Source organism: Mobula hypostoma, chromosome 5 (genome assembly GCF_963921235.1).
Source record: "Mobula hypostoma chromosome 5, sMobHyp1.1, whole genome shotgun sequence".
In the NCBI taxonomy this organism is placed as follows: Eukaryota; Metazoa; Chordata; class Chondrichthyes; order Myliobatiformes; family Myliobatidae; genus Mobula; species Mobula hypostoma.
Genome location: NC_086101.1, coordinates 10,677,387 through 10,703,823, shown reverse-complemented (window position 1 = coordinate 10,703,823; position 26,437 = coordinate 10,677,387). Strand labels below are relative to the sequence as shown.

General features: G+C 46.6%; 1 protein-coding gene across 4 annotated transcripts in view; it reads right to left on the bottom strand.

Annotated features, from left to right (window-relative positions):
* Positions 1-824: 824 nt before the first annotated feature.
* LOC134346575 (butyrophilin subfamily 3 member A1-like) overlaps positions 825-26,437 on the bottom strand; it is a 68,516-nt gene continuing 42,903 nt past the window's right edge. The window contains exons 5-8 of one of the 4 annotated variants that reach the window (XM_063047994.1): positions 19,516-19,635; positions 16,998-17,024; positions 9,967-9,993; positions 825-1,834 (exon numbers count right to left, since the gene is read on the bottom strand). In XM_063047994.1, the coding sequence (XP_062904064.1) occupies positions 1,302-1,834; positions 9,967-9,993; positions 16,998-17,024; positions 19,516-19,635 (707 nt within the window). In that variant the 3' untranslated portion in view covers positions 825-1,301. The remainder of the gene's footprint in view (positions 1,835-9,966; positions 9,994-16,997; positions 17,025-19,515; positions 19,636-26,437) is intronic. The other 3 variants (XM_063047996.1, XM_063047993.1, XM_063047995.1) reach the window with 3 other exon arrangements.

The following is a 26,437-nucleotide window of genomic DNA, read 5'->3' as shown; positions in this document are numbered from 1 at the left end:
TTTCGAGGACCATTTCAGGTTTTGCTGGTCACTAACACAGCCATCAAGGTAAGAGACAAACCGTCATGGATTCACACCTCTCACTCTAAGATGGTGCCTAACCATGGCTGTTGGATTAGATCGTGTCCTTTCCCTGCCACGAACACTCAAGCTGCTGGGTGTGTACGGCTGTCCTGGCACATGTAGAAATGGATGCGTCCTTCACTGAAACAGAGATGAACTGTGACTTTAATTGGCCCAAGCCCTCAGCCCAGGGTATTTCTGGTACAATGATGACGGGACTCAGAAACATAGACCCTTTATCCCCTTATCGGATGGCCAGAATGCCACTGGGGATGGGGATGTAAATTTGGAAGCAACTAGTGTTTCAGAGGATGGTGTATACCTCTGTAAGTCAATAACCCCAGGGTAAAAAGGACAATGTTGTCCCTGGAGAATGTAACACTTGCCTAGGGAGCCGGTAAAGCAGCATGGGAATTGATTAACATGACATCAGCACTGGAAAAGTTAGCAAATTATACTGCATGTGCTCTCGATCCAAGCCAAAAAGCAATATCTAAATTGTCGGCAGAACTGGTGCCAGTCCACTTTGGACTTTGTTTTATCTGAGAAAGGAACCATGTGTGCCCAGACTAGACAAGAATGTTGCACTTACATTCGAGATGAATCAGGACACTAGAACTCACTTCACAGATCACATTCTAGAGGTCACCAGGAAGATTAAAAAAATAGGAACCCAAATCCACAATGATAATCCCACAGGAAACTTGTGGGATTTTTCTTCCTATCCCCCAGACACTCCTCCCCACCTCCCTCCCTTTATTCAAGTCTCCACTTTCCTCTCCGACCAGATTCCATCATCTTTGTCTCCACCACCTCTCCCCTCCCAGCTTCTGACACATTTCCACACTCCACCCCTCCCTCATCCGGATCAGCTGTCAGCTTTTACTCCCCCTTCCTTCCACCTTTCTGTACCGATTCTTTGGCACTTTGCGTGTTGCCACCGGTCCCTGTCCCGTCCCCGAAGATTCACCCTGACCTCCCTTTTCCAGTCAGCACCCCCACCACTTGTCCCAGTTACCCGGTCAGTCCCGGTGGACTTTAGCACCCGGGGGAGCCGGGGAGCTCAGGACCCGCCGCCCGGGGCTGCTGCTGAATCCGCGGTGTTTCTGTTCCGTTAACGGATGCGGTGAACGAGTTAAAATTAATGGATCGATAATTCTCACATCGTGTTTATTTCACTGTCCGCACATTTATATTTACACTGACTTATCCTGACGCCGGTCCCGGACCCGACCCGTTTACAGACCCGGAGCGGATCCAGAGCAGATTCTCAGCCACTCGTTTTCATATCCAATCCCGAAGTAAGGATAAAGTTTCTCCGTGAATTTATTCCCAGTGAAGGTGTGGAGATGGGACTTGGTCTCTGCGTTGTAAAATGAAACTGTCCCGGAATCGTAACTGAGATAAACTCCCACCCTCCCGGGGATGGGACCGGCAGGGAGACGGGACTCAGGGGAGGTGTAAACCCACATCCCGTCATCATGCCGTCTGATGATCCAGAATCCGGTCTCCGGACTCCGTGTGACCCCTCTCTTCCTCTCCACAGACTCTGCGGCGATTCCCAGCCTCCACCACCGATTCCCCGTCACCTCCACCTCCCAGTAATGTCTCCCCGATGTGAACCCCTCCGATCCCAGCACACAAGCGAAGTATGTGAACCTCTTCCCGGTGTCGGGGAGATCCCTCCGGGTCCCGGTCCGTCTCACACTCTTCCGATCCTCAGACACCTCGAGCCACGGATGCGCCGTTTCCACATCCAGGGTGACAGAGACTGTGGGGAGAAGCAGAGAATTAGAGAGTCCCCGGGGATCGGGGGGAGACTCGGGCAGCGCGGCCCCGGGACCGGACCTGGGGAGAGGCCGCTGGGCCTCAGGCACAATCAGGTGGCCGAGAAAAAAAACATTCCCGGGATATTACCAATCCACAGCGGATGGACGACCAGCATCTTCCCGAGATGTTTTACCGGGATAGTGAGCGGAGTTTCCTGATCAACAGACCAAAGTTCTGGAGGATCTCAGCGGGTTAAGCAGCGTGTTGCATGTGTGGAGGAGATGCAGACAGTCGATGTTTGAGTCCAATAACCACTATCAAGAATGGAAAGAAAGAGGAAATAGCCAGTAGGAACGGATGTGAAGAGGCGGTGCAGCTACAACTGGAGTCAGATGAGGACGGGGTGAGTGAAAACTGGAGTAATTTAAGGAGGTCAGGGAGGCTGTTCAGCCGAATTCATTCATCCTGACCAACTTGCTTCAATGAGCTTGTCCCACTTGCCTGTGTGTATCCATTATTCCTTTAAACCTCCTCCGGCAGCCTCCTCAGCTCCAGGGAAAGTCCCAGCCTCTCCTTGTAAACCAAACCCTCCAGTCCTGGTAACGTCCTTGAAAATCTATTTTATTCCCTCTCAGTTCAATGACAGCATTCCCTTTGGAAATAACCAGAACTTTACACATTGCTGCAAATGTGGCCTTCCCAATGTCTTGTACACACATCACGTGACATCCCAGCTCCAGCTCTCAGTATTCTGACTGATGAAGACAATCACCTCCTGATCTCCCTGTTCTACAACACTCTCCAGGGACCCACCGATTCCTTTGTAAATCCTGTCCTGGTTTGCCTTCCCAAAACTCACTTCCCTCTGAATGAAAATCCATGTGCTATTCACTGGCCCAGTTGATAAAGATCTTGTTGTAATATTGGATAAACCACGGGCATGATGGTGACGTTCAGGGTTGTCATGGTAACGTGGCGGATAGCGCAATGCTATTACGCCTTGGGGCCATCCAGCATCGTGGTGCCATCAGTAAGGAGGGTCTCTGTCCTCCCCACGACTGCAGGGGTTTTGTCCGGGTGCTGGTTAGCGGGTTAACTGGTCATTGTAAATTGTTCTGTGATTAGGCTGGTGTTAAATAGCTCGGTTGCTGGGTGGTGCGACTCACTGAACTGAAAGGACCCGTTTCACACTATATCTGAAAATTAGTAATTAAATAACTCGCTTTACTGTCCACTACACCACTGATTTTAGAGTCCTCCACAAACCTACTAAACAGGTCACCTACATTCTCTCCAAATCATTCATATAAATGATGAGAAACAGTGGACCCAGCACCGATCCCTGCAGAACAACCGCTGGTCACCACAGGATTCCACCCAGCCAACTCTGTATCCAATGGGCCAGATCTCTGGAATAGTCTACCATGAAGTACCTTATCAAATACCTGTACCTCGTTAAAGTCCATGTAGACAATGTCTACTGCACTTCCATCATCTCCGTCCGCGCAAAAAGCCAAGCTTGTTATCCCTGATTAGTCCTCGCCTTTCCAAATGAATGTAGATCCTGTCTCTCAGAATCTCCTATGTTAATGTACCCACCAACAAAACTGGGTTCACCAGTTTGTACTTCCCAGGATTTTCCCTAGAGCCCATCTTCAGCAGTCACCCTCCGACTTCTGACCTTTTTTCCTGTAGCTCTCAACGATACACGTATCTCCAAATGGGACCCCACAATTTCTGACTGAGCTTTGCACAAAGTCCTGGGATCAGGACCTGGGGACTTATCTCCCATTCCACATTTTATGATCTGCAGCACACTTGCTTCTGTAATGAGGTAGAAAATGTGGTTCATCATCTTCTGTAGCACGGGAGAAATGAGGGCCCTGTGGAACTGGAACAGAAGAGGAATTGAGGCCTGGGACAGAGAAATGATGTTGGGGAAGATTTAGAAGGATACAGGCCAAATAGAGGTAAATGGACCTGGGCTGATCTGAGATAAGGTTATGAGGAACATAGAATGAACAGATAGTTGAAATCATCTCCCCACAGGAAAGGGATCAAATACAAGAAGTCACATGTCTGAGTTGAGAGGAAGGAGTTTAAGGTGAGTTTATTTGAACAGTGAGTGGTTGATGTTGGAACTTGCTGCCAGAGGAGGTGATGGAATCAGATACATTCACTGTGTTTAAGAGACACTTAGAAGACACTTCAATAGACAAGGCACGGAAGGATACTGACCTAATGCCAGCCAATGGGATGAGTGTAGATGTAAATAGGTCAGCACAGAGGTGATGGGTCGAAGGGCCTGTTTCTGTGCTGTACGACAAAGACTCTGTAACTTTAAATGAACTGAGTGACTGAGACCCCACAACCCTCCAGTTCAGAAAATTCCAAAGACAAACATCCTTTGTATCATATCCCAGCCATTGCTGCTCCGCTGTCATCCCTGCCAGTATTCTTTTCCAATGAATTCTAGCCAACTCCTCTCTCATGCCCCTGTAATTCCCTTTATTGCACTGCAATACTGATACATCTGATTTTTGCTTTTCCTTCTCAAATTTCAGTGTGAATTCAATCTTATTATTATCATTTCCCACAAAGGGTTCTTTTACCTTTAGCTTTCTAATCAATTCCACTTCATTTCACCCAGTCAAGAATAGCTGATCTCCGCCACAAGCTACTCTAAAAAGTCATCTCTTAGGCATTGTAGAAATACACTCTCTTGGAATCTCACACCAATGGGATTTTCCCAATCTACCTGCATATTGAAACCCCCTCTTGTTTCATTGCCTTTTCGGCATGCACCTTCTATCTCCTGTCGTAGCTTGCAGAACACAAACTACTGTCTAGGGTTTGTATGCAACTCCCATCAGGGTCTTTTTACCCTTGTTGTTCCAAAGCTCTGTCCACAATTATTCAACACCTTCCAATCTGATGTCCCCTCCTTCTAACGATCTGATTTCATATTTTCGATCCTTCTGTCTTCCTGCCTGTCCTTTCGATACAATGTACATCCTTGAATGTTAAGGTCCCAGCTATATTCTTCTTTCAGCCATGATTCAGTGATGCCTACAACATGATACTTGCCAATCTGCAACTGTACTGCAAGTTCATTGACCTTATTCCATAAACTGCGCACATTCAACTATAACACCTTCAGTCCTGTATTCAACCTTTTAGATTTTGTCCACCTTTTAATATACAACTCACCCTGTTGACTACAATTTTCCCCTATCATCAGCCTCTCCTTTCCAGGAGTCTCACTGCATTCTGCCTCTGTTTGTAAACCAACTACCTCATCCTATGCATGATCACTCCGATTCCCGCTCCCTTGTCAAATTAATTTAATATGCCACCCGCCAGGCATATGGCACCTCTACTGTGACAAATGAGGAGACAGAAATGACCGCCAATGGCAGAGAAATCTCTTCCCTCACTTCCCATAGTAACCTGTGGTATAGACTGTGGTCTTATCTATCCTAATAATTAATAACCAACTAGCACATCCTCTTTCTGAATGTCAACGTTCCAGCGTATCAGCCTGTTTTGTGCTGTCCTCTGAAAAATCATTGCCTCTCTCTCAGTAGTTAATACTGAAGCAAAGTCTTCATTAAAACATAGAAACCTAGAAAACCTACAGCACAATACAGGCCTTTCGGGCCACAAAGTTTGTGCCCAACATGTCCATACCTTATAAATTACTAGGCTAACGCATAGCCCTCTATTTTTCTAAGCTCCATGTACCTATCACTTTTAAAGTATTTTAAAAGACCCTATCGTATCCGCCTCCACCACCGTTGCCGGCAGCCCAGTCCACGCACTCACCACACTTTGAGTAAAAAACTTACCCCTGAATTCTCCTCTGTTCCTACTCCCCAGCACCTTAAACCTGTGTCCTCTTGTGTTAACTATTTCAGCTGTGGGAAAAAGCCTCTGACTATCCACACGATCAATGCCTCTCATCATCTTATACACCTCTATCAGGTCACCTCTCATCCTCCATCGCTCCAAGGAGAAAAGGCCAAGTTCACTCAACCTATTCTAATAAGGCATGCTCCCCAATCCAGGAAACATCCTTGTAAATCACACCTGCACTCTTTCTATGGCCTCCACATCCTTCCTGTAGTGAGGCAAACAGAACTGAGCAGAGTACTGCAAGTGGGGTCTGACCAGGGTGCTATATAGGGGCAACATTACCACCCGGCTCCTAAATTCAATTCCATAATTGATGAAGGCCAATACACTGTATGCCTTCTTAACCACAGAGCCAACCTGCGCAGCTGCTTTGAGCGTCCTATGGACTCAGATCCCAAGATCCCTCTGATCCTCCACACTGCCAAGAGTCTTATCATTAATACTACATTCTACCATTATATTTGACCTAGCAAAATGAACCACTTCACAGTTTCTGGGTTGACCTCCATCTTCCACTTCCCAGCCCGGTTTTGCATCCTATCAATGTCCTGCTGTAACCTCTGACAGGCCCTTTCCAATGTCCTCTGACGCCAGGTATAGACTTCTATCCTTGATCGGTCCGAACCTCACTCTAGTTATCCTCCTGTTCTTCACGTATGTGTACAATGCCTTGGTGGCTTCCTTAACCCTGCTCACCAAGGCCTTCTTATGCCTTCTAACTCTCCCCAGTCCAGTTTTAAGCTCCTTCCTAGCTAACTTTTAACTCTCTAGAGCCCCGTCTGATCTTGGCTTCCCAAAACTGGAAGTAAACTTCCTGCTTCCTCTTGACCTGATGTTCTACATGTCTTGTTAACCATGGTTTCTTCACCCTCCCACCATTTCACTGTCTCAATGGGGCAAACCTGTCCATGAACCCATGCACGTTCTCCCTAAACAAACACCATATCTACATTGTCCATTTCCCTATTTACCACCATTCCCAGTTGACAATCCCAAGTTCCCACCTAATAACATCGTAACTCACCATCCTCCAGTTACACTGGCTGCTCAAATCCCTGTCCGAGGCTATGGGAAAAGTGAGGGAGTTGTGGTCACTGTCTCCAAAAAGCTCACCCACTGAGTGATCTGTCACCTCCCCTGGTTCATTGTTCAGTACAATTGATTGTAAGTGATTTTGTATTTCCTGATATTGACTGGGATTTCCCAACTGTAAAAGGACTGGATGTGACTGAGTGTGTCAACTGTGTTCAGGAAACGTTCCTTAATCAATATATAGAGGTTGCATCTAGTGATTTTGTGATAGCGAAAGAGACAAGGCAGGCGACAGAAGTGTGTGTAGGGGAATACTTTTGGTCGAGTGATCATAATTCCTTTAGTTTCAAGATAATTATGGAGAATAGCTCTTGCACTATGCTCTCTGGTTCTAGTCTCACTGAACCTCAGTGAAAAATGTCTGTGTGCATTTACCCTATCTGTACCCCTCAACTGTGTACACTTCTGTCAAATATCTCCTCATTCTCCTACACTCAGTAGAGAGAATGGAAGTCCTAAGTTATTTAACCCTGCCCGATAACTCAGGTAGGTCCTCAAGTCCAGTCAACAGCCGTGCAAGTTTTCTCTGTACTCGTTTTCAATCATATTGATCTTTCCTGTAGGTGGGTGACCAGAACTGCAGATAATACTCCAGACTTGGCCTCACCAATATTTTCGACATTACGTTGCAACTCCTGTGCTCAGTTTATGATTTATGAAAGCCAATGTGCCAAAACTCTCTTTACAGCCTGTGACACAACTTTCAAGGAATTAAGGATCTGTATTCCTCGATCCTTCTGGTCCTTGGTGTCCGATCCCTCACTCTGCAAGTCCTACTCTGGTTTGTCCTTCCAAAGTGCAACATCTTGCACTTGTCTGCATGAAATTTTATCTGTCTTTTTTCAGCCCCTTTTTCTGGTTGGTCCATCCTGCTGAAAGCTTTGATAGACTTCTTTCCTGTCCATCAGACCCACAATCTTGGTGTCATCTGAAATTTGCTGTTACAGTTTACCACATTATCATCCAGACAAACAATATGGACCTTCCACTGATCCCGGCGGTACTCGACTAGTCACAGGGCACCAGTCAGAGAGGCAATCATTTACTACCTCTCACTGGCTTCTCCCGTGAAGCAAATATCAAATCCAATTTGATAACTCATCCTAAATGGCAAGTGGCTGAACCATCCCGAACAATCTCCCAAGTGACATCTTGTCAAAGGCCTTGCAGGCAACACCCATGTAGACAACATCCACTGTCTTGCCTTGAACAACCCTACCGGTAACTTCCTGGAAAGACTCTGTAAGATTGATTAGACATGAGCTATCACAGACAAAGTCACGCAGACTATCCTTAATCAGTTCTTGTCTGTCCAAATACTGAAATATCCTGTCCCTTAGAATAACATACCCACTACCCATGGCAGACTCAGCTGTCTATATAATTTCCTGGCATATTCTTAGAGCCTTTCTTAGATGATGGAACAACATTAACTCTCCTCCAATCCTCTGAACCTCCTTTGTGGCTGAGGATGCTTTAAATACCTCAGTTCGGATCCCTGCAATTTCTGCACTAACATCCCATATGGTCTGAAGGGGGACTTTGTCAAGCCCAGGCTGTATATTTACCCTAATTCAGCAACCATTTCCTCCTCTGTCAGCTCCATACGGTCCATGATCTCCCTGCTCTTTTGCCTCGCTTCTCAAGACTCTGTCCATCTCCTGAATATATACAGATGTAAAAAATCCATTTAAGATTTCCTCCATCTCTTAAGGCTCCATGCACAGATATCACACTGATCTTCAAGAGGGTCAGTTATGTCCCGTCCTATTCTTTTGTTCTTAACATGTCTGTAGAAGTCTTTTGGATTCTTTTTTTTTACCTTATCTGCTGGAGCAACTTCATGGCCTATGTTAGCCCTCCTGATTTCCTCTCAAGTGTTTGCTTGCATTTTTTCTACTGAAGTATCTCACTTGTTCTTCTCTGCCTACACTTACGATGCACCTGCTCCTTCTTGTTAACCAGAGCCTCATTCCTCCCCCCCACCCCCACCACCACAAAATGTTTCCAAAAACCTTTTAGCCTTGTCTTTTATTCTTACAGGAACATACAAATTCTGTACTCCCAAAATTTTGAAGGCTTCCCACTTATCCGATCCTTTCTGATATCATCCAATTGGACTTTTACCAAAATAGAATCTCAGTTTGAGCATTAGACTTATCCTTCTCCATAGTTACCTTGAAACTTATGGAATTGTTGACAGTTCATCCAAATCCTGTCACATATTCCTGTCACCTAATTCCCTGATAGGATATCCAGTCTTCCATTCTCTCTACTTGGGACATCTACTTGTTGAGGAAACTTTCCTGGCACATTTGTTGATCTCTATCCCTCCCAACTGTCTGCGATCTCTTTATGAATTTGCTCCTCTAAACCTTGCAGACTTTAGGCTGGTCTACAATATAATCCCAATAATGTTGTCATAACTTTCTGATTCCTCAGTTCCACCCATATAGCCTCAGTAGACGAGCCCTCCAGTCTGTCTTGTCTCAGCACTGCAGTAACATTTTCCCCTGGCTGGTAATACCAGCTTTCCCCCTTTAATTTCATGTGTTGTGTCATATTTGCCAGTTTCACTCCCATGTTTAAAAACATGTCTAAAACAATGGAACCGGGAACACTGAGCTGCCGGTCCTGCCCCTCCTCCAGCCAATGGCTACAATGTCATAATTCCACGTGCTGATTCACGCTTCAAGCTCACCTGCCTTACGCACAATACTTCTTGCATTGAAATGGATGCAACTCAGAACATTCTTCCCACCATACTCAACCTTTCAACTGCTGTCTTTGTATGTAGTGTTAACAGCATCTTTTCCCACAACCACTCCATATCTGCTCTGGCACTTTGGTTCCCATCGCCCTGCAAGACTAGTTTACACCACTCCACCCCACCCCAACCAACTCAGAGCAGTACCAGCAAACCTTCCCACTTGCAAACAAAACATACAAACTTTCATATTCTATGCTTTGACCTATGAATGCAATCATGCCACATGACTTTTTCCACCTTTGTGAGAACACATCACCCTGAAATCCATCAACCTCCTGAATACCTCCCATTACACCGGGACTGATTCATTTTCAAAAAGCTGTTTATATTGAACCTCTCAGTCTAGTAACACATACCTTCGTGGCCACGTATCCTCTTCCACTCTGAAAACAGAAAGCGCAGACATGACTGAAGAAATCTCTCATGGATTTTGTGTGTAATTAATTTCACAAGAAACAGCTTTAAATACATAATTCATTCATTCATTCAGGTGCCTTGCCGCTCGGCGCGGGTGATCATGTCTCTCCATCCATCACGGTCCCTGACCCCCCGAATTGTAGTTGTTGCCTCCCCTGTTTCTAACCATGAGGTTATTCCATCTATCATTTTCATTCTGTCTGCCTCTGCTTCTTTTTCCTTCCAGCTTTCCAGTTGTAACTAAATGCTCCAATGACTCTCTTCACATGATGCGTCCAAAGAATTTTGATTGCTGTTTTCTGATTTTTTTTTTTAAGTAATGTAAGTTTTGTTTTTGTTCTCTGTAGAATTTCTTCATTGGTTATCCTGTCGGTAGATGGTATGCATAACATTCTTCTACAAATACATAATAGCAGCTCCTAATTCTGCATCACCACTTGTAGGTCAGAAGTTAAATGTTTATCATCAAGGACCATGTCAGTAACTTTCCCAAACGGAGATCCCCAAAGTGTCAGTCTCCACCATCACCATTTCCCATGGCGTAGTGACATTGGTGCTGGACTGCGGGGCGGAGGTTCTGAAGTTCAAACCCAGTTGGCTCCCCCCAGCACGCTTTCCATCCGTGCGGGGTTAAGAGCTGGTGATCTCTTTGGAAAAAAAACTCACCCGGCAGAAGGCAATGGCAAACCACTGCTGTAACTTGCCTAGTATGCGAATTCCAACTACGTCAGAACGGTGTGAGAGGAAGTCGTCCGCTACCCGGAGAAATTCCGGATGCGACCAACATTATTATTATTATGGGGTGGAAGATCCAAAAGCTTGAAAACTGTCTAAAGGATAGCTTCTACCCTGCTCTTATAAGACCATTGAACGATTTCCTAGTACAACAAGATGCACTCTTGATCTCTCAATCCATCTCAATATGGTCTTGCTCCTTATCATTTACCTACACTGCACTGGCTCTGGAGCTGATACACTTTTCTCTGCATGTTATTGTTTTACCTTGTTCTAATGCACTGTGTCATGAATTAATCTGTACGAACAGCAGGCAAGACACATTTCTGGTGCTTGTTACAGTAATAAAACAATTTAAATTCAATTCAATTTCCATCCATGCAGTTGAACAGAAATTCCAGACCAAATTTACACGTCAGTCCATCTCACAGGTAAAGCTCATCTGCCGGACGGCTGAAGCTGAGAATGTGGATCATAAAAAGATTTCAGCCCTGAGATCCACTGATGGTAAATGATTGTCACTGCAGAATTCAGCTAAATCCATGTTAAAGTTTGGACCTGCTGATGGAAACTTGCTGACAGGATTTGTTCACTTATTTATACAACTACCTGAAAATATGGATGGTGAACGTTGGAGATCCTGCTGTAGATCACTGGCAAAGGAGGCTTTGCTGTCTGATGAGCCAGGACCCCTGGGCTTAACCAAGTCCACTATCATCTTGTCTGGGAGTGGACGGTGATGCAGTAATTCCCTCCCAGTGCAGGGAAAGTTTACCAATCCCACCAGCAATAGGAGAAATTCTCAAAGAGAATGAGCTGTAGAATTGGCTCGAGCTATTGCTGCCGCATGGAGAGTGGATCCTGCTGGTATCAAACAGAATGTTGGTGGAATGTGCACCGACCCAAGCACACCAAACTCCTGAACTAACTCCTATCCCTTGCTTTCATCAACAGGAAATGACTGATGTCTGAGAGGTGGGTGGAAGAGTGGTGGGGGGGGGGAGAGAGAAGGGGAAAGTGAGGCGGGGGGAGGGGGATGGACAGGGGAGAGGTAGGGGGAGAGAGAGGAGTGGGAGAGAGGGTGGAAGAGAGGGTTTAGAGTGGAGAAGGGGGGGTGGGGGAGAGCGAGAGGAAAGAGGGGAGAGAGGTAGAGTGGAGAGAGGGGTGCGTAGAGAGAGTGAGGGAGCGAATGAGAGTGAGAGAATGAGTGAAAGAGAGTTTGAGTGAGAGAGTGTGCGTGAGAGATAGTGAGGGAGAGAATGGGGAGAGGGGAGAGAGGAGGGTGGAGGGGGAAGAACGTGAGACAGGTAAGTGGGGATAGACGGGGAGACTGGGGTCAGAGAGAGGGTGGGGAAAGTAAAAAGTGGGAGAGTGAGCTAGAGGAGGGTGCAGAGAGAGTTGGAAGGGGTGAGAGGGGGAGGGGAGGAGGGGGAAGAGGTGGGAGGGAGGGAAAGAGGGGGAGACAGTGGGGGGACAGAGAGGGCGTAGAGGTGAGAGAGATGGGGAGAGGGGTGAGGGTTAGGTGGAAAGAGAGGGAAGAGAGAAAGAGTGTAGGAGGGAGAGACGGCGAGGGGGGATAGTGGGGGAGAGAGAAGGGGGAAGTTTCAGAGAGGGAGATGGAGAGATGTGGAAGGGCGAGAGAGCGGTCGTGGGAGAAAGAGGGTGAATAGGAGAGAGAGTGGGGACATAGAGGGGGCAGAGAGCGAGTGGTGAGGATGCAGGAAGGAGAGTGTGAAGGGCAGGAGACAGAAGAAGGTACAGAAAGGTGTGGGGGAGACATGGGGGTAGAGTGCTGGTGGTGAAAGAGTTGGGGGAGAAGTGTGTGGGGGAGAGGTGTGGGGGAAGATGTTGGGGAGAGGTGTAGAGACAGGTCAGGGGAGAGAGGTGGGGGGAGAGGGAAAGTGGAGAGGCAGTAAAATGTGGGAGAGAGAGAGAGAGAGTAGAGGAAGGAGGAGAGGGAGATGGTTGTGAGAAATGGGGGATACAGAGAGGTAGGGGGAGAGAAGGCTCGAGGGAGGGGTGCCAGACAGGGAGGGAGACTGCGGAGTGAGGGGTTGTGGAGAGATGGCAGAGAATAGGGAGGGGGAGTGGAGGGGAAGTAGGAGTGGAAGGGAAGGGGAGAGCTCAAGTGGGGGCAGAGAGGGGAATGTCGAGGGGGGAAAGGGAGAGACAGAAAGATGGGAGGGGAGAGGGAGAGTTAGTGGGGGTAGAGACAGAGGGCATGGGGAGAGAAACGTGGAGGAGAGATTGGGGAGAAAGAGGGGAGGACAGAGAGGGGGTGGGTGAGGGACAGAGAGAGAGGTGGGAGGGTCGGGGAAGAGCCGGGATAGTGGAGAGAGAGAAGGGAGAGAGGGAGTGGGTAGAGATGGGGAGAGGCTGTAAAGAATGGGGAAAAGCAGAGGGGGATGGAGAGGGGGGAGAGAATGGCTAGAGGTTTGGGAGAGAGGGGGAGAAGGAGAGAGAAAAGGGGAGAGAGAAGGGAGAGGAGATGGGGGGATAAGAGAGGAGGAAAGGAAGGAGTGGGAAGAGGGGTGTGAGGGAAGGAGGGGGGTATAGAGAGGGTAGTGATGTAGAGAGAGCGTAGGGGTTAGAGAGCGAGGGTGTAGAGACAGGGTTTTGAGAGAGAGGCTTAGAGTGGGGGATAGAGAGTGGGGGTATAGAGGGGGTTGAAGGAGGGGTGTAGAGGGGTAGAAAAGGCAGTAGAAAGGGGTGTAGAGAGAGGGAGGTGGTGGAGAGAGAGAGAGAGAGGAGGGTAGAAGGACAGTAGAGTGGGATGGGGTTAGAGAAGGAGGGTTAGAGAGAGGGGGTCGGGAGAGGGAGTGGGTAGGGAGAGAGGGGGTAGAGAGAATGGGTGTAGATTGCGGGAGTAGAGAGAGAGGGTAGATAGGGAGGGCAGAGAGAGGGGGTTTGAGAGAGAGGGTAGAGAGCGAGGGGCTTAGAGAGAGGGGGATAGAGAGTGGGGAGGAGAGAGGTGGGGAGATAGAGAGGGGGAAGAAGGAGGGGTGTGACTGCATAGAGAGGTGGTAGAAAGGGGTGTACAGAGGGGGTAGAGAGAAAGCGGGAGAGGGATAGAGAGAGAGGAGGAGAGAGATGGTCAAAAGAGCGGTTGAGAGTGGGTAAATAGATAGGTAGTGAGAGAGGGGTCAGAGAGAGGGGTAGAGTGAGATGATTAGGGAGATGATGTAGAGAGGGGGTAGAAAGAGGGGGTTAGGGAGAAGGGTAGAGAGAGGGTAGAAATACAGTAGACATGAAGGGGGTAGAGAGGGAGTTTTAGAGAGAGGGGTAGGGAGAGAGGGGAGTAGAGGGAGGGGGTTGACAGAGGGAGGGGGTAGAGCGTGTGTACAGAGAGGTGATAGAGAGGGAGGGTGTAGATGGCAGGGGTAGAGAGAGAGGGTAGAGAGCAAGGGGTTTGAGAGAGGGGCTGTAGAGAGGGTAGCGAGAGAAGGGGTTAGAGTGAGAAGGGGTTAGAGAGTGAGGGTTGGAGAGGGGGTTGGAGAGTTGGTAGATAGCGAGGGGATAGAAAGTCAAGGGGTGGAGCGAGGGAGTCGAGAGAGAGAGGGGGTAGAGAGAGTGGAGGTAGAGATAGGGGCTATAGAGAGGGCTTTACAGAGAAGGTTGTAGAGAGAGGGTTAGCGTCAGGGTGATAGAAAGAGTGGGTTGGAGGGAACGTGTTGGAGGGAAGGTGTTACAGGGAGAGGATTGGAGGGAAGGAATTGGATGGATGGGGGAAGAGAGAGAGAAGGGGGTAGAGAGAGGATGTAGAGAGTGAGAGGTAAAGAGAGGGTGTGTTGAGAAAGAGGAGTAAAGAGATAAAGATTAGAGAGGGGGTAGAGTGGGAGAGAGAGAAATGGGTAGAGAGAGGGGTGGTAGAGAGGATGTAGAGAGGGGGTAGAGAGAGCTTGTTAGAGATGGGGAGAGAGGGGAGGGGGTAAAGAGAAATGGGAATAGAGAGGGCATTTGGTAGAGACGGGGTGGTAGGGAGTTGGGTGCTGAGAAAGGGAGGGTGCAGAGAGAATAGGGTGTGAGAGAGAGGGGTGTGCGGAAAGGGAGAAGCATAGAGAGAGAGGGCTGTGTAGAAAGAAGGTAGAGAGAGGGGATAGAGAGAAGGTGGGCAGAGAATGGGAGGGTAGAGAGGATGCTTGGGAGAGTCTGGGAGTGGAGTGTAAAGGGAGAGCATTAGAGAGAGGGGTTAGAGTGAGGATGGTACAGAAAGGGAGGTAGAGGGGGTGTGGAGAGAGGGTGTAAGAGACAAGATGTTAGAGACAGTGGGTTGGAGGTAAGTGATGGGAGGGAAGGGGTTACAGGGAAAATTTGAGGGAAGGTATTGGATGGATGGAGGAACAGAGGGATAGAGAGAGAGGGTACAGAGAAGGTGGGGGGTAGAAATAAAGGGTTAAAGAGAGAAGGGGTTAGGGAGTGGGAGAGAGGGCTTTGGAGAGTGGGGGTAGAGAGAGTGGTTAGAGTGCGAGGGGGTAGAAAGGGGGAGAGAGAGGGGTAGAGACAGAGGGGATGGGGAGTAGGAGGGTAGAGAGCATGCTTGGTAGAGTGGGGGAGTGAAGTGTAAAGAGAGGGCATTAGAGAGAGGGTGTTAGAGACGTGGTGTTAGAGACTAGGTGTTAGAGAGACTGGGTTGGAGTTAAGTGATGGGAGGGAAGGGGCTGGAGGGAAAAATTGGAGGGAAGGGATTGGACGGACGGGGGAAGAAAGAGAAAGAGAGGGATAGGGACAGAAGTGTAGAGAGAGAGGGTACTACAGAGAGGGGGTAGCGAGAGAGGGTACAGAGAGAGTGTAGAGAGAGAGGGTACAGAGAGGGGGTAGAGAGAGAGGGTACAGAGAGAGTGTAGAGAGAGAGGGTACAGAGAGGGAGTAGCGAGAGAGAGGGGCTGGTGGGGAGTAGTGTGCAGAGACATGGTGTAGAGGGAGTGGGTGCAGAGAGAGAGTGAGGGGTGCATAGAGCGAGAAGGGGAAAGAAAGAGAGAGGGGTAGAGAGCGAGGGGATACTGGCAGGGTAGAGAGGGAGGGTATTGGGGAGGGGGGTTAAAGAGAGTGGGTTTTTGAGAGAGGGCTTTAGCGAGTGGGGTTTAGAGGGAGGGGTGGGGAGAGGGGGGTAGAGAGAAGGGGGTAGAGAGCGGTGTTGAGGGAGAATTTAGAGAGTAGGGGATACAGAGATGGTCAGAGGGAGAAGAGGTATAGAGAGTGTTAGAGATGGCGAGGGAGAGTGGGTAGAGGGGGGTAGAAGGAGGGGTAGAGATTGAGGGTAGAGAGGGGGTAGAAGGAGAGGGGTGGAGAGAGGGGTATAGAAAGTGGGTGGAGAGAGAGTGGATAGACAGAGGGAGGTAGAGAGAGTGGGTAGATAGTGAAGGGGTGAGAGAAATGGGGTAGAGGGATAGAGAGGGTTTGGTAGAGAGAGGGGCTGGTAGGGAGAGGTGTCAGACACAGCGAGCAGGGTGCAGGTGGAGTGGGGTGCAGAGAGAGGGAAGCAGGATAGAGAGGGAGCGGGGTATAGAGGTGGTAGAGAAGGGGCTTGAGGGAGAGGATACAGAGTGGTTAGAGAGAGAAGGGGTTGAGAGAGGGGGTTAGAGATGGCATTAGAAAGGGTGTTAGAGTCGGGGTGTTAGAGACAAGGGGTTAGATTGGGTGGGTTGGAGAGAGAGTGGGAGGGAAGGGGTTGGATGGATGGATGGGGGAGAAGAGAGGGGCAGTTAGAAAGAGGGATAGAGAGAGGTGAACAGAGAGGGGGTAGATAGAGAAGGATAGAGACAGAGGGTTAGAGCGAGAGGGTAGAGAGTGAAGAGCAAGGCGGTAGAGGGAAGGGGTGGAGAGTCGGGGTAGAGAGTGGGGTTAGAGAGGCGGGGTCGAGAGAGTGGGTAGAGTGGGTAGGGAGAGGGGTTGGAGAGATAAGGTTAAGAGAGGGTGTAGAGAGAAATGGGGTAGAGGGATAGAGAGTTGGTTTGGTAGAGACATGGAGAATGGTTCAGTGGGAGAGCTAGGGTGCAGAGAGAAGGAAGGATTAAGAGAGAGGGGTGCATAGAAAGAGAAGGGGTTAGACAGAAATGTTACATTCTACGCTGCGACCTATGAATGCAATCATGCCACATGACTTTTTCCACCTTTGTGAGAACACATCACCCTGAACTCCTTCAAACTCCTGAATACCTCCCATTACACCGGGACTGATTCATTTTCAAAAAGCTGTTTATAGTAAACCTCTCAGTCTAGTAACACAAGATCTTACCTTCATGGCCTTGTATCCTCTTCCACTCTGAAAACAGAAAGAACAGACAAGACTGAAGAAATCTCTCATGTATTTAGTGTGCAATTAATTTCACATGAAACAGCTTTAAATACATAATAAGAGCTCCTAATTCTGTATCATCACTTGTAGGTCAGAAAGTAAATGTTTATCATCAAGGACCATGTCAGTAACTTTCCCAGATGGAGATCCCAGAGTCTCAGTCTCCAGCATCACCATTTCCCATGGGGTGGAAGATCCAAAAGCCTGAAAGCAGTCTAAAGGACAGCTTCTACCCTGCTCTTATAAGACTATTGAATGATTTTCTAGTACAATAAGATGCACTCTTGATCTCACGATCTACCTCAATATGGTCTTGCTCCTTATCATTTACCTGCACTGCACTTGCTCTGGAGCTGGTACACTTCTCTCTGCATGTTATTGTTTTACCTCGTTCTATCAATGCACTGTGTCATGAATTAATCTGTAAGAACAGCAGGCAAGACAAATTTCTGGTGCTTGTTATGGTAATAAACCAATTCCAATTCAATTCAATTTCCATCCATGCAGTTGAACAGAAAATCCTGAACAAATTTACACGTCAGTCCATCTCAGGGGTAAAGCTCATCTGCTGGACGGCTGAAGCTGAGAATGTGGATCATAAAAAGAGTTCATCCGTGTGTGACAAGAATACACATAGATTAAGATGTAGCTGGCCTGGGCTGGCACCAGTGGGATCAGCAGTTGGTCTGCCACCTGTCTTCAGGAGAGAGAGAGATAAGGAAAACAATGGAGCAGCATTTGGAGATGTTAATGAAGGAAGGAGAGCTGTCAAGATCGGCTCCCCCTTTGAACCCTGAACTGTTTGAAGTGATGGATAGGCGATACCCCAGCAGGGGGATAAAAAGGGACAGGTTCGCTAAGGCAACACACATGACACCCCGAGGTAACGAGACTCTGGAAGCGGTGCGCCTCTCACAAGTTGGTGGGAAGTTTTGGACGGCTAGTCGCGGGACAAGCCATAGACGCTCAGGGTGGAAAGGCACGATTGGCGGGAACCTGGTGTGTGTCCACCCTTGCCTGGGTGCCGGGTTCACCGCAGGGAAACCATTGCATCTGGAAACGGAGGGGTCACGGTCGGTGACCTCAGATGACATCACAAAGGACTCGCCCGAAAGCTGACTGCGAAGGTCTGTGTGGAAGCCGTTTTGAATATTCATTCGTTTTTGCTCTCTCTCTCCTTCCCCCACACTGTCCATCTCCCACGGCAGCGATTACTGTGAACTGAACTGAACTAAATTGAACTGAACTTTGCGTCACTTTGAAACTGGTCATTTACCCCTAGACAACGATAGAGCTTGATTGATCCTGTTATCTTAATTCTGTGCACATGTGTGTTTATCATTGCTGAACTGTTGCATTTATTATCCTTTTGATTAGAGTACTGTATTGCTTGTTTCTTTAATAAAACTTCCTTAGTTCTAGTAATCCAGACTCCAACTGAGTGATCCATTTCTGCTGGTTTGGCAACCCAGTTACGGGGTACGTAACACCTGAGATCCACTGATGGTAAATGATTGTCACTGCAGAATTCAGCCAAATCCATGTTAAAGTTTGGACCTGCTGATGGAAACTTGCTGACAGGATGTGGGAGGAAATAGCGCGGGGTTAGATAGCGCTGGCATAGAGATGAGGTGTAGAGAGAGGGGCTTGGAGAGAGGGGGAAGAGAGTGGGGGATAGAGAGTGGGGAGAACGGGGAAGAGAGAGTGGGGAGATAGGAGTGAGAGAGTGGGGAGAAGGAGGGCTGTAGAGGGGTAGAGAGGGTGTTAGAAAGGAGTGTAGACAGAGTGTAGAGAGAAAGGGGGAGAGGAGTTGAGAGAGGGGTTACAGAGTTAATAGAAAGATAATGACAACAGGGACAGGTACAAGGACAAAATATCACGGCTGAAAAGTGAGTTTCAGAATCTTTTCCAAGTCTTCACTCAGCTTGAGAAGGAATTCTCATTATTTTGCTCGCCATTTGCCGTCAACGCAGCATCAGATGTACCGGAGGAACTCCAAACGGAACTAGTTGAAATTCAGTGTAACTCGGCTTTGAAATATAAATTTGAGACTCTGGGTCTGGACTCGTTTTATCAATACCTGGGACCTGTGTACTCCAAGATGACAGATTTTGCCTCAAAGATCCTTTGCATGTTCAGGACAACATATCTCTGTGAGCAGGCATTCTTCTTTGAAGCACGTGAATCAGTGACCAGTTGAACCTCCTGGCACTTCATCATACAGACACAGGAGATGCAACATCGGGCAGTTTTCCTCCTTACTTCCCATCTCTATGGCTACAAATATTCTTTCCAGAGACAACGTTCACTGCTGGAATGTCAGACCCTGCTTAGAAATGTGTATTTTACATGATTTCTCCAGAAAATGCTCTGGCTTTTCACGGATATTTCAGAGGGAAACTACGAGATCTTACATTGGATTTCCAGGCCAGCACTACACAATATTGCAGAAACGTACCTTTTATGCGTCTGTTTTGTTTCACATTCCAATAAATCACAGTGCAGTGAGCAGCAATTACAACACAAATGGTGATGACCAGTGGCGGGACCCATTCAGGAACAGCAGGAAAGAGATCGTCTGTAGAATAAAGATCAGTGAATGAGACAATGAAAAAAATCTGTAATGCACTCCAGCGGAATTAGTTCAGTAGAATTCCATGAGGTTGAAAGTCCACAACGACAGGAGCATGCTCCTCCTGTAATGTCAATAGGTCTTTATTGGAAGAAACAGAAATGGCTGCAATGGACTGTTAAAATGGAGGCTCTGAAACTTCATCACTGTCACTGATGTTTAATTGTAGAGATATACAGCACAGAAACAGGTCCATCAGCCCAACTGGTCCATGATGACCAACTTGTCCCATCGAAACTAGTCCCATTTGCCAGTGTTTAGCCCAGATCCTTCTCAACCTTCCTTGTCCATGTGCCCGACAAATTGTCTCTTCAAAGTTTCAATTTTGCTTATTGTCATGTGCAAAAGTCCATGTAAGCACCAGCTCAAAAACACACACACATGCAGCAACATTGCAGGCTATAGAGCATCACAGAGGCAGCACTCACAAGAAAAACTTAAATTAATACATATTTTTTTACAAGGAAGAACACAATCAGATGGAAAAGAAATGAACAAAGTCTACTATCAGCCCACTGACTCTCACAGCTATCTGGACTATTCCTCTTCTCACTCTGTCTCTTGCAAAAATGCCATCCCCTTCTCGCAATTCCTCCGTCTCCACCGCATCTGCGCTCAGGATGAGGCTTTTCATTCCAGGACGAGGGAGATGTCCTCCTTTTTTAAAGAAAGGGACTTCCCTTCCTCCACCATCAACTCTGCTCTCAAACGCATCTCCCCCATTTCACGTACATCTGCTCTCACTCCATCCTCCCGCCACCCCACTAGGAATAGGGTTCCCCTGGTCCTCACCTACCACCCCACCAGCCTCTGGGTCCAACATATTATTCTCTGTAACTTCCGCCACCTCCAACGGGATCCCACCACTAAGCACATCTTTCCCTCCCCCCCTCTCTCTGCTTTCCACAGGGATCGCTCCCTATGTGACTCCCTTGTCCATTCGTCCCCCGCATCCCTCCCCACTGATCTCCCTCCTGGCACTTATCCTTGTGAACAGAACAAGTGCTACACATGCCCTTACACTTCCTCCCCTACCACCAACTCTGCCCCATCTAAACCCTTGGAACTAATCAGGTGTCAATCAATATTAGGAAGGTTGAAGTCACCCATGATAACAACCCTGTTATTTTTGCACCTTTCCAAAATCTGCCACCCAATCTGCTCCTCTGCATCTCTGCTGCTACCAGGAGGCCTATAGAATACCGCCAATAGAGTAACTGCTCCCTTCCTGTTCCTGACTTCCACCCATACTGACTTAAAAGAGGATCCTGCTACATTACCCACCCTTTCTGTAGCTGTAAAGATATCCCTGACCTGTAATGCCACCCCTCCTCCCCTTTCCCCCCTCTGTATCCCTTTTAAAGCACTGAAATCCAGGAATATTGAGAATCCATTCCTGCCCTGGTGCCAGCCAAGTCTCTGTAATGGCCACTAAATCATAATTCCACTTATGTATCGAAGCCCTCAGTTCATCACCTTTATTTCTGGTGCTTCTTGCATTGCGGTACACACATTTCAGCCGTCCTACCTTACTTTCTTTACATCGTTTGTTCTGCTTCTCTTTCCTCAAAGCCTCTCTATATGTTGGATCTGGCTTTACTCCATGCACTGCTTTCACTGCTCTATCACTCCGTTTCCCATCCCCCTTGCAAATTAGTTTAAACCCTCCCAAACCATGCTAGCAAACCTACCTGCAAGGATATTGCTCTCCCTCGAGTTCCGGTACAACCCATCCAATCTGTACAGGTCCCACCTTCCCCAGAAGAGATCCCAATGGTCCAAAAATCTAAAACCCTGCTCCCTGTACCAACTCCTCAGCAACGCATTCAACTGCCATCTCCTCCAATTCTTACCATCACGGTCAGATAGCACTGGCAGCAATCCTGAGAACGTCACCCTTGAGGTCCTGTTCTTCAGCCTTCTGCCTAATTCCCGAAACTCACATTTCAGGAACTCATCCCTCTTCCTGCCTATGTCGTTGGTACCAACGTGTATCACGACATGTGTCATGTATCATGTATCACTGTCGTTTGGAAGGGCAGGGAAAGGAAGAGGGTGGCAGCAGTGATAGGGGGCTCTATAGTCAGGGGGTCAGACAGGCGATTCTGTGGATGCAGGAAAGAAACGCGATGGTAATTTGTCTCCCAGGTGCCAAGATACGGGATGTTTCTGATCGCGTTCACGATATTCTGAAGTAGGAAGGAGAACAGTCAGAGGTCGTGGTACATATTGGTACCAACAACTTAGGTAGGAAAAGAGAGGAGGTCCTGAAAACAGACTGCGGGGAGTTAGGAAGGAAGTTGAGAAGTAGGACCTCAAAGGAAGTAATCTCGGGATTACTGTCTGTGCCACGTGACAGTGAATATAGGAATGGAATGAGGTGGAGGATAAATGCGTGGCTGAGGGATTGGAGCAGGGGACAGGGATTCAGATTTCTGGATAATTGGGAGCTCCTTTGGGGCAGTTGTGATCGGCACAAAAGGGACAGGTTGCACGTGAAACCGGGGGGGGGGCAATATCCTGGGGAAGAGGTTTGCTAAGGCTATTGGGGAGAGTTTAAACTACAATTGCTGGGTGGTGGGAACCGAACTGAAGTGACAGAGGAAATGGAGGTTGGCTCACAAATAGAGAAAGCTTGGAGACATTGCGAAAGGGAGGATCGGCAGGTGATGAAGAAGGGATGCGCTCAGACCGTCTATTTTAATGCGAGGAGTAATATGAACAAACCGGACGAGTTTAGAGCGTGGATCAGCACTTGGAGCTATGATGTTGTGGCCATTGCAGAGACCTGGATGGTGCAGGGGCAAGAATGGCTTCTTCCAGTGCCAGGCTTTAGATGTTTCAGAAAGGACAGGGAGGGAGGCAAAAGATGTGGGGGCGGGGTACTGTTGATCAAAGATAGTGTCACGGCTGCTGAAAAGGAGGAAGACATGGAGGGATTTTCTATGGGGTCTCTGTGCGTGGGAGTTAGGAATAGGAAGGATTCAGAGGGTTCCGGTAGCGTCATCGTCCAGAACGGGAGCTTAAGTCAACAGCTCCTCCGGAAAAACGCATAATTTGCCCCGTTAATCCATCAAGTATAAGATATTCCGAAGATATCTGAACTGATAAGCGGGGCAAGAATGGGGAAAAGAATATAGCGTCACTGCGGAGCCTATGGAAGAGAGAGGTGCAACGCGCGGCTCTCCTACACGTGCGGGTGGTTGCGAAGCTGACGCGGGGCCTCGTTCAGGCGAAGCGGCAAATATGATAAGGATTCTGGAAGAGATAAGAGAAGTCCAAAATGATATAAAACAGCAACTCAATGATATGAAGTCAGAGCTCGCCAACGTCAATCAGAAAATAGCGGTGGCAGAGACTCGAATTAAGAAGGTGGAAGATCGCGAGCAAAACGTGGAACGGATGCTAAGTAAGACGATAAAAATATTAAATCAACAGGAAAGTAAATTGCTTGACCAGGAGGGAAGATCGCGACGGAAAAAATATCAGGATTTATAATGTTCCCGAAGGAGCGCAGGGATTGTGGATGACGGAGTTTTTAGAAAAGTTGCTGCGGGAAGCGTTGGAGATTCCCCCGACTATGGAGATAGTCAATAGAACTAAGATTCCTTCGATTCAAGAGCAAGGGGGAGATTCTACGAAGGGCCTGGTGTAAGAAGAAGGTGTTTTGCAACGGGAAGTTAATATACTTCGATCATGATTACCCCCCGGCCGTCCTACAGAAAGCGAACTGAAGATTAAAGCAAGAAAATATTAAATTCAAAACCCCCGTACCCTGCTAAACTGAGAGCATTTTATGAAGGAGAGGTACAGCTATATCAGACGGTGGAAGAGGTGACTACAGACATGAACAACCCGTTACCGTGGTCAAACCAAGGGAAAGTCTGGCTGAGCAGTTATCCCGATCTGCTTGGGAAATAGTAAGAGAACCGGGAAAGCAGGGGGCAGGAGGAGGACGAGAGAAGGATATTAGAAAGAGACTGTGAGTTCTCCGAATACAGCCCCCACCTCCTCCAGAAGAGCCATAAGGTTTGGCTAACTTTTAAAGTGCTGATAAACTAAACGGAAGCAAAAATAAACGGTGATATATCTATCTCAAGAAATACGTATTATAATGTGGATTTTATATCACTCATTTTTTAAATTCATACATTCACTCCTTTTCCCCACCTAAGTGAGACTATATATGGGAGGAATACACGGGGTAATCATTTCTGTGCAATGGACATAGATATTTTTTACGTACTCTTATAGGTACTGCAGCGGGGCCCTCAACTCATAGGACATAGAAGAGGAATTGCTGTTCTCATATCAAGCAAGCTGTATTCTAAATGGGAGATAAGGAGGGCAGATATATTCTGGTAAGGGGGAATATAGACAGAAATCCAGTTACTTTATTGAATATATATGCACCCCCAGGAAGTGATATTAGTTTCTTCCAGAAAATTACTAATATTATAGTAATGGAAACAGAAGGTCTCTTGATATGTGGGGGAGACTTAAATTTACAATTACAACCGAATTAGACTCTTCTAATTGAAAAAAAACGTATGAAACAAAGTCCTTACATAAGAAAGTTAACACTCTTTTTGAAGATGTTTGTCTAATTGATATATGGAGGGATCTTTTCCCCGATAGAAGGGATTACAATCATTATTCTGTCCCCCCCCCCATTCCGTATATACAAGAATAGATTATTTCATGACATTTGGAAAAGATAAAGACAAAATTAACACCTGTGGAATTGGGACAAATGAAGTAAGTGACCATGCACCTATATATTTATCTGTTGATTTTGACCTACAACCGAAGAAAACTATTTGGAAATTAAATTCAAGTCTACTCAATGATTCCTATTTTAACGAACAAATTAAAAAAGAAATTGGCCTTTACTTAGAATTCAAAGATAATGGAGAGGTTTCACCTTCCATTCTATGGGATACTATGAAGGGTGGCTTAAGAGGGAAAATTGTAGCGATATCTTCATATAAGAGAAGAATAAGGAATAAAACATTAGAGGAGTTACAAAATTAGCTGAAGGAACTAGCAAAAAAAAACGCTAATTGAGCTTGGCACAGGATACACTAGAGGAAATTTTTTTTTAAAGTAATGAAATTAATAGTTTGGCTACACAATAAATTAGAAAAAATGTTTCTGAAACAGAGACACGATGAAACTGGATCTAAATCTATGAAAATACTGGCGTGGAAACTGAAAAGAAATAATATAGCAGAAAATACAATTCATAGAATTCGGGATCCAAGAACAAAAGTGATAAAAAAAAATAAGCTTAGTGAAATGGAAGAAGCTTTTGAAATGTTTTATGGAACTCTATATTCCAAAGCTCCACAGGGAAGCATAGCCCAGATTGACACCTTCCTGAATTCTTTAGAGTTACCACTCTAAGCAAAGAACAAAATAGAGCAATGACTGCTGACATAACTGAGGCTGAACTAAAAACTGCTATTAGTAGGCTTAAATTAAGAAAGTCACCAGGATCAGATGGATAGAGTGGTATGAGGAATTTAGAAATGAGTTAATTCCTGTTTTGCTCCACACAACCGAACTGTGGTTTAAAAAAGACGCAAATGCCTCCTAGCTGGAAGGAGGCGATAATCTCAGCTATACCGAAAGAAAGAAAGAAAGGATAAAATGGAATGTAGGTCATTTAGACCAATATCTGTTCTTAATGTGGATTATAGATTATTTACCTCCATCATAGCCAAACGATTAGAAGAGTTTCTACCCACTGATACATAATGATCAGACAGGTTTTATACAACAAAGCTAAACACTAGACAATATATGAAGGACACTTCACATTATGGATCATATAAAAATGAACCAATAGTGATAAGTGTGGACACTGAAAAGGCATTTGACTCGGTTAGTTGGAATTTTCTTTACAGAGTTTTACATAGATTTGGTGTACATGACACAATTATTAAAACTATAAAGGCACTATATGACAATCCTACTGCTAGGATTAAAATAGCAGGATATTTATCTTACAGTTTACCCTAGAAAGGGGCACGAGACAGCGTTGTGCATGGCCACCACTACTCTTTGCATTATATCTGGAACCATTAGCTCAACACATCAGACAAAATGAGGATATCAGGGAAATTACTATTAAAGGGACAGAACATAAATTGGCCTATTACGCAGATGACATTTTGATCTATCTAACGCAACCAACATACTCTTTACCTATATTGATGCAATCCTTTGAAAAACATGGCCAATTATCAGGATACAACATCAATATAGATAAAACCCAAGTACTTTCATATAACTATGGCCCACCATGAGAAATTGAAAGTAGATATCCTTGGGCATGGCAAACACAGTCTGTCAAATATTTGGACGTCATTATGCCAAAAGAATTGGCAAAATTATCAGAATGCAATTATATATATATAATAAGGAAGATATAATGAGATGGAACCCAATTCCTTTTCTTGTTCTCGGTTCAAGGATTGAATCTATTAAAATGAATATACTTCCCAGACTGCTATATCTTTTTCAGAGCCTACCAATATAGATTAACCAAAATCAATTCAATGAATGGAACAAGATGCTATCAAGATATATATGGCAAGGTAAAAGGCATAGAATTTGTCTCCAAAGTTTGCAATTAGCCAAGGAAAAAGAGAGATGGGGCCTACCTTCTCTTAGAGATTACTATTTTTCAGCACCGTTGAGAGCTGTAATATGCTGGTGCAATCCATCATATGATGCTCAATGG